Below are 13,461 nucleotides of genomic sequence, written 5' to 3' on the forward strand. Positions count from 1 at the left end.
AAATAAATCAGAATTTGTCTCTGCTACATTTTAATGCAATATTTTAATCAGTTTTTTCTTTTTATTACAATATAAAGCAATGCTTAAAGTAGTGTCTTCAGTGCTGCAGTTTGGAAATATTTCTTTCAAAAAGGAGCGAAATACCGATCAAGCTTCCATGCCAGAAAATACAGGTAAAATGATGAACGTTGGTTTTATTTCTATTTAGACAGTTTGTTGCAGTGTTCCCCAGGAACATGTTCCTGTGCAGGCGTAGAAGCACTGCTGGCATGTGTCCGCGAGACTCTGCGGAGCAGGGTGGCAGCCCTGTGTGCCTGCATAGGGCCAGTCTGTTCCATCAGTGAGGGAAGAGAGCAAGGAGTGGGACGGACAGTGGCGGTGGAGACTCTGCCGTAGCTTTGGGAGATGTTAGGTCTTGGGGGACGATGGGGACACAAGCTGCAGAGACCACACAGCTCCTCGGAAAGGGAGCTGCACCTGCTGAGTTCCAGTCGGTTTTTACCTTGCCAGGAATATAGGCCCACTGTTGCCAAATATAATTGATTTTTCAAAGAAATCTAGATTTTAGTATGAAATCTTCCAGCTTTTAAATGTTGAAAATGGAGTTAAATTTACACTGGTCAGGAACAAAAGTTTGTGAACCAAAAAAATGTATTTGCAGGCCTTGTGAAGTCTGCGTCTGATGGTCTAGAGATAAAAAGAAAATTGGGAAATCTGCATATTGACTAGGATGCTCGGTTACTGACTATGTTGTCTTGCTTCCCGTGAGCATCCACATCCACCATGGACAGTGAAGGCTGACGTAAATCACATTATCTGCCCTGGAAAGAGTTCTTGTATGAAAAATTTGAGGCTTCTTAACCAGTCAGTTCTATGGAACCCTTTTAAGGACTGTCCCTCTCCTGATGCCTCGTCGTCACCATTTCCAACCGAGCCTTTGCATCTTAGAGTTTTGGATTTCCAGGACAGTTACATGTTTCATTTAGTCAAAGCAGTTTAATTGACATTTGGGTCTACTTACTCCATGTAGCTTTCACATGGTTAAATAAGACTTAAAATCAATCAATTTAAGATTTAGAGCAAGGCGTGGTTAAATAAGACTTAAAATCAATCAAATTAAGATTTAGAGCAAGGCGTGAATTAGTGTATAGCTTTGCTTCAAAATCTTAAAATGACCCCTAGGTAGCAGAGGATCAAGTCGCTCTTCTGAAAGCCAAGGCAGGCAAATGTGCTTCCGCTTTTAGAACTATAATATGATGTTTTCTAATTGTTATTTTAAAAGTAACTCTTAGCTTATAATGGTTGGTTTCGTTTTTCCTTCTTTTTTTATGCCCTTGATTTATTACTTTTTCATGTGATTTTATAGAATATGCCATTTGAAAAATTTCCTGAAAGTCTGAAAATACCTTATAGTGCCGAGGGGTCCCCCCTTTTTCTTTCTCTATTCTTTTCCTTCTTTCTTTTCTTCCTTTCTTTCCTTCTTTCCTTTCTTTCTCTTTTTTTTCCTTCCTTCCTAGTCCATTTACAAAACAATTTTTAAAAAAACGATTAAAATTCCTATTCATTACATCAACAATAACAGAAGTAAAATAAATCTTTCTGAGAGGGTTTAAAAAATTACAACTGTCTATAAATGATTTTTCTCATATTATTACCTTTATTAGGTAATAGTAGTTAACGTTTGTTCATGTTGTAGTGTGTAAGGGTTTTTACTTTTTAATTACAGTAAAATTTAAACATATACGAGAGAGAAGAGTGAAGGGAACTCCCTCATTCTTGTCACCTGGCTGAGACAAGCACCAGCTCACGGCCTGTCTTGTTTCATTTATACCACCTCCCACTTCCCTTTCTCTGGATTATTTTGAAGCAAATCTCAGACGTTTCATTTGAATATATTTCAGTCTGATGCTTGACTCAGGATCAAGATAAGGGCTTGAAGTGGGCATATACATTTGGAGTTTTTTTAGTATTAGTCATATTACAACTTTCTGTCTCTTACCTGAGTTTTTCAGGTTATTAATATTTTAAAAGTTTTTCAATTGTGGTAAAATGCACATAACATAAAATTTACCATTTTAACCATTGTAAGTGTACAGTTCAGTAACGTATGTTCATATTATCATGCACCCAGTCTCTAGAACGCTTCATCTTGCAAACTGAAACTCTGTACCCGTTAATCTACTCCCCATATCACCCTCTTCTAGCCCCTGACAACCACCATTCTTCTTTGTTTCTATGAGTTTGACCACTCTAGGTACCTCATGTAAGTGGAATCAATACAGTATTTATTTTGTGACTGGCTTATTTCATCAGGTTATTAATATTTTATTATACAATAATTTTCCATGCATTTTTACATGTTGGTGCCAAAATGGCATTTTAAAACAGAGATTTGGCCCATACTACTATAGTTTGAAACAAATTACCTTTGTTAACATATTGATCCCTGCACACTCCATTTTTCCCCCGTGGAGATGAAATAATGAGATAAACATAGCAAACAGCTGTTAACTGGTAGTACCAGAGGCACCACAAATTCTGAAGAGAAAATTATGTCTGGTCACAGAAATTTCTCACACACAATAGTGAAACTAAGGAAGAGCACATTTTAGTTATTGCGCTTTCGGACATAAGACAGTTTGAAACTTGATAAAATCCTAAGAGAAATCACAAACACACCAAATGAGAATTGAGAGATTAGGGTCATTATTCCTGCTTCAAAAACAAAAATAAAAACCAACAAACAGACCGCCAGATCTAACCACCAATGTGCAGGCAATCAGAGGACAGACGTAAATGACCACGGGGTGCAGTCAGACTCAGCAGGATGAGTGGGCCAGTTTTCCAGTAATGCTGAGACATTTAAACACTCCTCCTTTAGAGGACTTGCAGAATTGCCTTCAGAGATAAATTGACAGATTATTCTCTTTTATATTGAATTTTACTTTTTTCCCCCAAACATAAATGGCAAACAAGAGGGTAATAAGGCTTAGAAGTGGAAAATGTGACAGAATTATAAAGTAAGGGAATTCATTTTCCTGGTAGCTTTTAAAGTTATTATGAGGCAGTCGCTAAAGATGAACTCCCAATGTCTTGTGAGCATGATGTTTTTAAAAATTGGTATCAAAACTTTTTCCGAAGTTCAAAAAAAATTGCAAGAAGTAGTACAGAAATTCCCATGTATCCTTCATTCACATCCCCTAGCTGCTAATACTTGCTTAACCGCTTGATCTGATGGTCAAAAGCAGGAAGTTAACATGGATGCTGTTCTCTCTTCTGCATAGACACTGTGAGCTGCTGTCTCTTCTACAGTCCTGTTCAAATGTTGTCAACTCTCCCACTTTCTCCCACTTTTCTGATCAAGGGTCACACATTGCATTTGATTTTGATGGCTCCTTAGTTTCCTTTAATCTGGAACAGTGCCTCAACTCTTTCTTTGTCTTTCATGGCCTTGACATTTTTGAACAATACTGACCAGTTATTTTGGAAAATGCCCCTCAGTTGGGTTTGTCTGAAGTTTCCCTCTCATTGAATTCAGATTATGCATTTTCGTAAGAATATCACAGAAATGATGTGTCCTTGGTACATCCTATCAGGAGGCTTATCGTGTCAATTTGTCTCATTATTGGGGATGTTACTCCAATCACTTGGTTGAGGTGGTGTCTGCCAGATTACTCCTCTGTCAGATCCCTGTTTTTCCCTTTGTAATAAGTATTTGGGGGAGGGAGGGAAGCACTTTAAGACTAAGGAAATATCCCGTTTCTCATCAGACTCTTTTCAGTTACTAGTTTCAGTGTCCATTGATGATTCTTACCTGAAACAAGTGTTGCTTGTGGTGTTCGTCAAGTGTTGATTTTCTATTTACATCACTTCTTGTATTTATTCCCTGGCATTCTGCTGTAGGGAAGAGCTTTCACTTTTTCATTCATTCAATTATTATTTATATCAGTGCAGACACATGGACTCTTATTTATTCTATGGGTTTGTAATCCATTCTTTCATTATTTGTTTTTGTCCTTGATTTGGCTATTAGATGCTGGGAAACCCTTCAGGTTAGCTCCTGGGTTATTTTGACATGACTCCATCACTTTTTTCCCCCCTAGCAATTTCTTACCTTTTTTGTTCTTTTTTTGGTGAGGAAGATTGGCCCTAAGCTAACATCTGTGCCAATCTTCCTCTATTTTGGCTGTGGGATGACACCACAGCATGGCTTGATGAGTGTTGTGTACATCCATGCCCGGGATCCAAACCCACAAACCCCGGGCTGCCGAAGCAGAGCACCTGACCTTAACCGCTTTACCACCAAGCCGGCCCCAGAAATTTCTTACTTTGTGGCACCATAAAATGTTCCAGAGTCATTTTGTATTTTCCCTGCCCCAGCCCTGGAATTGGCCTATTCTCTGGAGTTTCTTCGTATTGAAGAATGGTATTCAGAAACCAATATCTGGGTGCTGCTTGTGCTCAGTGGTACTAGGGTCTCATTGTCTCTAACTCCTCTCAGAGGACAGAGCAAGGAAACATGTGCATACACACACACAGGTACTCACACACTCCTATTTCTATTTCTGTGTATATATATTAAAAACTGTGGATTTCTACTGATACCTCCAATTTTGATCCAACACTCTTTGGTTCATTGTAGCCATCTCCTTTTCTCCATTTGAAACTCCTTTCTCTGACAGTGAGAAATCGAGCTCTCGTTATCTGCAGTATATTTGCTTATTTGTTCAATCCTAGAATACCCTAGAATAGCTTCAGAGTTACTAATCCATAGCCCTCTTGAAAACAGAGCTGCTGATTAGTGTATAGCATCTGTGAATGGTTCTTTGGCCTTAGAGTATATGGTCAAAATACTGTGTTACTCTTACCTCCTCCTGCCTTCATGTGGCTGTGTTATTCATTTGTAATGCAGGTGGCTTCATTTATTTCTGTTTGTGTTGCATTTTGGGTCCTCCCTCCACCGCCATCCTTTTTTATTTTGTTTGTTTATTTTTTAAGTATATGAAAAATATACATGATTCTAAAAGTCAGAACTACAGAAAAATGTATACTTCTCTTCCATTTTGTTCCACTCACCCCATCTCTTCTGCCCAGTTCCCATTCCTCCTTTCTTTCTGACCTGTTTCCACCCACACCTTCTATGAGCTCAGTCTTGTTGGTTTCTGTTTATCCTTCCTTGAGCAGCACTTTTCAGCCCTGCAGTGAGTGTTCAGCCACCCAAGGGGCCAGCTTCCCATAAGATAAATAAGTTCTGATACGTCTGTTTAAACATGGAGCCACATTTCTTTATAATAGCATCATAAAGCCAAAATTGTGCTTGCCCTGGCCTAGCTGGGCAGCAAGTTTTCTGTTTCCTAGACTTTAATTAATGATTGTGTTTCGTTTTACTCCTGGAACTTTTTAACTAAGCCTGGCCCTTTGAAGTAGATGGAGATTCTCGGGAAGGGGAGTAAGAGGCAGGCAGAACATGCATCGTGGAAAAAGATGTATGCCTCAACAATTTAATGGCAAAAAAATGGGAGCCACCTTAAAATATCCAATGCAATGAAGTAAACCACGATATAACCACACTATGAAGTATATTTTTTTAGCTGCTAAAATGATGTGGATCATGATACAAAGCAAAGGAATATGGGCAATTTGCTTTTTGTACTTATTTTTCAACTTTTCATCCAATACATAACACACATGAGTACATACATACATCAACTGAAAGGAGCCAGGACCCAGCGGTTGAGGCAGAGCAGTTGGCAGAAGACAGTGAGAAGAGTCACAAACCAAAGGAAGCGCTTGCTCCCTGGGGCCGGCCCGCCCTGCCCGCACAGGGCTCTGGGGAGATGGCCAGGGATGAGCCGGATCAGGGTGGTAGGATGCAGGTCTCTGAAATAAGAACTTGAGTAGGTTTTAATTCTATTGTAATTCAAAATGCGCTTACCCTTATAGAGTTGTATGGTTATTTTAACAATCAAAAATGAATATGATAATTTGTATCCTTGTTGGACCTTACTGATATTAGACAATGAACGTCTCGTGAAATAGGTGCCCTCATGCACATGGGAATCAACAATAATAAAATTAGCAGCTATTTATTGAGTGCTTTATGTTAGCCAAGTAATCAAATAATTGCTTTTTAAAAATCTTTAGATTTCTTGCTTACTAAAACATAATTAGGATCATTACATGAGCCCAAGCAGTTATCTTGGTAACATGATGATTTAAGCTATTTTAAGTACCATTTTTCTCATTCTGTGCATTATCTTTGGGTTCTAAGACTCAGTAACTTGCATTAAACTACCCAGAATAAGTAATTGCTGACTAACCTGTCTCTTGTAGCCTGAGGATGAGTGTTATTAATTTGAAAACTTGAAGGTATTTTTCATCAGACCTAAAACTTGTAGAATTTTATTTCATTTATTACTTAATGTAATTTAATGATTACTAAGGTTTTTCAAGTGTTTGTTGAATACATTGTGACTAGAGCATAGGTAGAAGTCGCGTATTTAGGAGACTTTTACACTCTAGTTGCGCAGAAGCTCTGCCATCTTCTTGGGATGAATGTGATGGAGTTTACTCGGGCTATACTCACCCCCCGCATCAAGGTCGGCCGAGACTACGTGCAGAAAGCCCAGACCAAGGAACAAGTAAGTTTAACATTAATTGTCATTACACGTTTGTTTCAATGATAAATCGTGGTCCTAAGACCTTCTGATTGGCATGTAACAAACTGAATCAATAAATGAGTACTTTTTCCTCTTAATATAGCTTAGTATATAGTTTTTCTTTTTCAGGAAATGTTTAAAGGTAGCTTTTTCTAAAAAGGAAATTTGAAATGTCACCTTGAGTTTTCCCCAGGCAGATAGATCACCCAGGAGGACAAAGCTGTGTGCTTTGGGAGCCTGCCCAGCAGCGGGGCGCACTGTCCCCTGTCCCTGTCTGGGCTGCACAGTGCCAAGAATAGGGGCGTCAGGCTCACCCGTTTCATGGTGGATGCCTTTAAGACTCTGGGAGGGTATGCTGCACAGAAGCCCAGGCGCATGAGGAGGAGTTTATTTTTACTGGGCATCTTCACCCCTCGCTTAAATTGAATATCTCCAGTTTTCATTTAATTGTACTACCACCCTCTGTTGATGTGTATAATTGAGACATGATTAAGCAGTAAATGCTGTTTTAGGTTTTTTGAGTATTGTAGAGCATTAAACTCCACATAATAGCTATTAATGCTTTGTTGAGATTATTTCCAGAATAAAAGGTTGATGTTGTCTAATTATAGGCAGACTTTGCAGTAGAAGCATTGGCAAAAGCTACCTATGAGCGGCTCTTTCGCTGGCTCGTTCACCGTATCAATAAAGCTTTGGATAGGACCAAACGTCAAGGAGCTTCTTTCATTGGAATCCTGGATATTGCTGGATTTGAAATTTTTGAGGTATGTCTCTCTCCCTCCTGCTCTTCCTTCCTTGTGTTTATTCTTTTAGCAAATATAATTAAGGCTCACCACTTACCCGCTGCAGTGCCAGGCACCAGGGTGTCACAGTAGACAGGCAGGCACAGTCCCTGCCGTTCCGGTAGAGAGTCAAACAGTAAGTGGTGAATAACCACTAAGTTTTCAAATTTGTGAATAATGAAGTGAAAGAGGTGCTCGGATAGAAAAACTTGGGGAGGCCAACTTTGAACAGCCTAGTCAGGGAAGGTATCACTGCCGCAGTGACAGGTAAGTATACTTGAAGGTTGAGAAGCCCCAGCCTCACTAAGTTTGCCCAGCATAATGAGAGTAAGTCCAGTGGTCCCATATGGGGGAGAATTTGTCAAATGTTAGAAACTGTTAGAAAGCCAGTGTTACTATATGGAGCTGAACCAAGGGAGAGGGGAGATGGAGACATGAAGTGTGATATGGAGCCAAAGCAGAAGGAGGGAGACATTGAGGATGGCACTGGCCATTGTAGTGGACCAGGGGCCAGACGGTGGTGGCTTGGCTCCAGAGTCAGGAGTAAGTAGCAGTGGGAGATGGAGAAATGCAGAAAGATCATGATCTGTGTTCTGAAGATATAACCACAGGGTTTGGTGACAGATTTCAATTTATTTTATTATTAATCTGACTAGATTTCTCCAAACACCATCAATCCATCAGAGGTTTGTAGGCACACATCTGCTATAGTTTTGCAAAAAATTTTGGTCCCCTAAAAATTTATGTCTATCTCTTTTGATAGACTGACTATATAGTAAGGCACAAATACTAAATTAAATACTTCTTGGGATCAGTGTGCTACTTTGGCTGCTAGTGACTATTGAATTGTCTTGTTTTAAAATGAACTCCTTTAGAATTATGTCTGTCCTCATAAAATCTGAACTAACCAGTATAAGCAATTTGATCCACTAAACGGCCACTGCCACTATAAGAGATTGCTTTAATATGTATTGATTTGTAAATAACTTGAGAAATCATGAAAAGTATCTGGGTACAAATTGCATTGAACAAAAAATTTGTCACCTTCCTATAAATAATCAGAAGATATAATGAAAGAAAAGCTCCCCATTTCCAACTGCAACAAAAACAGATGAAATGCCTAAGAATAAATTTAAGAAGAAATGGGCAAGATTTAGCTGAAGACAACTTTACAATGCTGCTATGAAAAACAAGAGAAAACTTGAACAAATGAAAAAACATACCTTGTTCTTGGACAGGAAAATTCAGCATCATAAAGGTGTAAATCTTCCCCAAATTTATCTCTAAATTAAACATACTTGTTTAAAGCCTATGAATAGGAATTTTAAGGGATAGGGGAAGGCTAGGGTAATCTTCTTCTGAAATTTAATTTGAAAAATAAATTAATAAGAAATAACGAATAGGGCCTGGCCCCATGGCCGAGTGGTTAAAATTCCACACACTGTCCTTCAGTGGCCCGAGTTTGCGGGTTTGGATCCCATGCATGGAACTCATCAGCCTTGCTGTGGATGTGTCCCACATACAAAAAAATAGAAGAAGATTGGTGCATGGATGTTAGCTCAGGGTGAATCCTCCTCACCAAGAAAAAAAAAAAAAAAGAATTGACAGTAAAATTCTGAAAAAAAATGAAAGAGAGTGTTAAAAGATATAAAACATGGGCCCAGCCCCATGGCCAAGTGGTTAAAGTTCCACACACTCTGCTTTGGTGGCCCAGGCCCACAGGTTCAGATTCCTGGCATGGACCTACTCCACTCACCAGCCATGCTGTGGCGGTGTCCCACATATAAAAAGTAGAGGAAGATTGTCACAGATATTAGCTCAGGGCAAGTCTTCCTCAGCAAAAAAAAATAAAAAGATATAAAACATAACTTAAAGAAGTATAATTTTGACATATGAATACACAGAGAGTAGAAAAATGTAAAAAGTTGTAAAACAGATCTTCAAGAAGTATGATTTTGATATATGAAGACACAGACAGTAGAAAAATGTAAATGCTAAAAATGCAAGGTCGTTTATTTGAGCATTATTTGTCATGGGAAAAGAATGGAAAAAGCCTAAATGCCCACCATTAGGAGATGGATGTTGTCTACTGTTATGAAATTGGTTCAATTAATTATGATATATCCATGCAGTAGTACTGTGCACCTATTATAAACAATGAGGTGGCTTTATATACTGATATGGAAAGACTCCAAGATACGTTGTTAAGCTAAAAAAAAAATACCAAGGGGTCGGCCCAGTGGTGTAGTGGTTAAGTTCACATGCTCCACTTCGGCGGCCCAGGGTTCGCAGGTTTGGATCCCAGGTGCAGACCTAGCACTGCTCATCAGGCCACGCTGTGGCAGCGTCCCACATAAAATAGAGGAAGACTGACATAGATGTTAGCTCAGTGACAATCTTCCTCAAGCAAAAAGAGGAAGATTGGCAACAGATGTTAGCTCAGGGCCAGTCTTCCTCACAAAAAATCAAGATAACACACACATTTATGAGTGCACAGAATATTTCTGGAAGGATCACAAGAAACAGGTGACAGTTGACTATAGGGAGAACAAGTAGGGAATTGGAGTGAGGCTTCTCAGTGCAACTGTGTACATTTTTAATTTTATATCATTCACTACTAATTTAAAAATCAGTCATTTGTAACTTAAATATGGAAGACAAGTAGAAATCTATCTTTTAAAAAAATGCCATCACACATAATAACCCAGCCTAAATAGAGAATAAGATCTCATAATCCTAAAGCAGAGCAAAATCCGTCTACATAAATATGAATAAGCACAATGAGGCAGTCTGCTAATGCTTTAATGGTTCACTAGAAGCACAGTGTTGAGGGGCCGGCCCATTGGCGTAGGTTAAGTTTGCACACCCTGCTTCCGCAGCCCAGGGTTCGTGGGTTCAGATCCCGGGCGTGGACCTGTACACTGCGCATCAAGCCATGCCATGGAGGCATCCCACATACAAAGTAGAGGAAGATTGACACAAATGTTAACTCAGCAACAATCTTCCTCAAGCAAAAGAAAGAAAGAAAGACAGTGTTGAGCAAGGCAAAGATGGCCCCTGCCCTCCTAGTATGACCTCGTGCTGAGTGAGTATAACCCCTCCATGGGGGTGGAAGATTGGAATGGCTTTTTCAGACTATAACTATTCCTTGGAGATTGATTACATCTTCCCTAATTGAAGATCACTTTTTATAATGAAAGAGGTTATTTATGGGTACATGCTACTTGTGTGGCAGGAAAAAAGATTGAGTACTTCAAATATATAAGGTGATTGCTTTAAGAAAATTGTACCTCTTCATCCATCATTTATCCCATCAACAGCACAATAGAAAAATGGGCAGAATTCACAGAGAAGGACACAAATGTCTGTAACATATGAAAAGATGCTCAAGTTCACTTCATGACAGCAATGCAATAATAGCACTTTTGATATTGGCAAAGGTTAGCACTTTGGATATTGAAATTTGATAAGAAAAGGAAATGCATTGAAGAGCAACCTGGAGCCTCCCACTTATTAAGTGCATTTTGTGTATCAGGCCTGGCTGGGATCTCAACAACAACCCTATGAAGTAAAGATGTTTTATTTTTCTCTTAGCTTGCTCTGGAGCCTGGAGCCTAAGTAGAGAGCAGAATGGGGCAGTACCCATCTCTTCCCCAGACCCCTCAAAGCTGACAGAGATGCGCCGGCTCCACTTTGCTTCCAGCCTTGCCAAGTCTCTGTTTTTCTTCTTTTCCTCTCTCATTTATTTCTTCATTTCTACTCACTAACCATTCACTAATAAGAATTGAGTTCTTTTATTGGTAGATGATTCAATTAGCATAGTAAGTTTACTCTTTTCTCATTTTAGCAGCTCGGTAATGTGATGTGGCCATATATATTGTGTGTGTGTGTGTGTGTGTGTGTGTGTGAGACAGAGGGAAAGACAGATTGATGGAGACCTCTCAGTTTAGTCACAGTCGTTCGATGGAATCAAAACAATGTAGTTGATACCTAATTAATCATTTTTGGTGAATTTTTTGATAACTAGATGACTAATTCTTCCCGTTTTCTCTCCCCTCCCTGTGTTTGGAACCTCATTCTTTCGATTTCAATGTTTGTAGCTGAACTCTTTTGAACAACTTTGCATCAACTATACGAATGAGAAGCTGCAGCAGCTGTTCAACCACACCATGTTCATCCTGGAGCAGGAGGAGTACCAGCGCGAGGGCATCGAGTGGAACTTCATTGACTTTGGGCTGGACCTGCAGCCTTGCATCGACCTCATAGAGAGACCCGTAAGAGTGTTGACTTGCTGTTTGGCTTTCAGTTCATCTTCAAGCAGTGTGCTGAGTTTTTTATTGGCATAATCTGAGACAGAAGTCATCCTGTCTAATCAGTGTTAAGATAATTTTCTAATCTAAATTTTCTGGGAAGGTGATACTTTGATAAGATACTTACTTAAAAAGTAAGTCACGTCCCATTAAGACCCTTCTTGAGCTCGCTTCTCTTGCAGTGTTATTCCTGTCCTTGCATATGTTAGTATGTTGGCTAACGCACCCTGGTTCCTCTCAGACTGCGACCCTGCGGTGGCAGTGACAGCTGCAGTCACCTTCGGCCCTCAGCACCTGTCAAAGGGTGTAGGGCTCCACCTGGCGTACTCCTAGGCAACAGAGGGACAGCGCATTTAACTGATAATAAGACATGCCACGTAAACCCATTTTTCACATAACTGAAGTTTATCCTCATAAGTACAAAGATGTTTTTATTTCAGCAAATTTTTTTTAAACTTGAAGTTTCAGAGTTTTTTTTTCTGTCAGATGCATTTTTAACAGCAATCTTAGAAAGCATGAGAGATTATTTTCTTTTGGTTTAGTATTATGTAGAAATACATAGAACCATGTATACCTCATTCACTTACGAAACTCTCCTCCATATGATCTCAAGCAAGTGTTGATGATTGGCCATGTATTCCCTGGCAGTTGGCTTGCTCAACAAGAGGGTGGCTTCACTTATTTTATTTTGCTAACTACCAAAATATAGGAAAACGAAAGCACAAGTGAGCATCGCTATTGGTCATGTACGCGAAGTTCTACTCCTGCATGAGTAGGCGTGGTTTAACGACAGGTCAGAGGTTTCTCCTGTGGGTGCGCTGGGCTGTGAGCAGTTCCTTCTCTTGCTCCTCCGTCTCTGGCTGCCACCTGTGCTCTCCATGTGGGGAGGTGTTTGAGGGCTAATGTCTAGAGAACCCGGATGGTACAGCACCTGCGGTCAGAGGAGTGGTGGCAAATCAGGAAGAGGAGAAACCTAGAGGACATCACCCCATTAGAGATGTGGTTCTGGCACAGTACAAATTTGGGTTTAAGGGAAGTAATAGATTCATTCAGCTCATACATAAGAGATCATTTTACCTTTCACGGCACTGGAGCTGCTTGTTGAGAGCAGAACTCTCGGATTACCTGTAGTTGGGAGGAATCTGCTCCTCTGTCCCTTGCGGCGTTATTTAGAAGTAACATTCAAGGCATACAAGCAGTAACTTCCAGTTGGCTCTTGGGCATACGCAAACACATGAATATATTTCCTAGCTGCTTTGTTGCCCCAAAAAGGTGTTTGGGAATTTATATAAATAAGGGAATGGATATTCATGTCAGTACTGGTGATGACCACGTGACTTGTTGTTTGAGATGCTCATTTATATGTATCCATATGGCATTGGAAGTCCTGTGTTTTAAGAATGTATTGACTACGTATCTGTACTTATAGTTTTTTTTTTTTTTAAGATTTTATTTTTTCCTCTTTCTCCCCAAAGCCCCCCAGTACATAGTTGTATATTCTTCGTTGTGGGTCCTTCTAGTTGTGGCATGTGGTACGCTACCTCAGCGTGGTTTGATGAGCAGTGCCATGTCCGTGCCCAGGATTCGAACCAACGAAACACTGGGCCGCCTGCAGCAGAGCGCATGAACTTAACCACTCGGCCACGGGGCCAGCCCCCTGTACTTATAATTTAAGATGGAAGAGAAACCATAAGAGTTGCTAAGTCAATC

The 13,461-nt window shown here is 39.9% G+C and overlaps 1 protein-coding gene across 3 annotated transcripts in view; it reads left to right on the forward strand.

The window, feature by feature from the left end:
- The window catches only part of MYH10 (myosin heavy chain 10), a 144,952-nt gene that overhangs the window by 72,522 nt on the left and 58,969 nt on the right, over positions 1–13,461 (forward strand). For all 3 annotated transcript variants that reach the window (XM_046675209.1, XM_046675210.1, XM_046675208.1), the window contains exons 10-13: positions 78–173; positions 6,523–6,641; positions 7,271–7,423; positions 11,542–11,715. In XM_046675209.1, the coding sequence (XP_046531165.1) occupies positions 78–173; positions 6,523–6,641; positions 7,271–7,423; positions 11,542–11,715 (542 nt within the window). The remainder of the gene's footprint in view (positions 1–77; positions 174–6,522; positions 6,642–7,270; positions 7,424–11,541; positions 11,716–13,461) is intronic.

The sequence above is a fragment of the Equus quagga genome, chromosome 11 (assembly GCF_021613505.1).
Source record: "Equus quagga isolate Etosha38 chromosome 11, UCLA_HA_Equagga_1.0, whole genome shotgun sequence".
Taxonomy (NCBI): domain Eukaryota; kingdom Metazoa; phylum Chordata; class Mammalia; order Perissodactyla; family Equidae; genus Equus; species Equus quagga.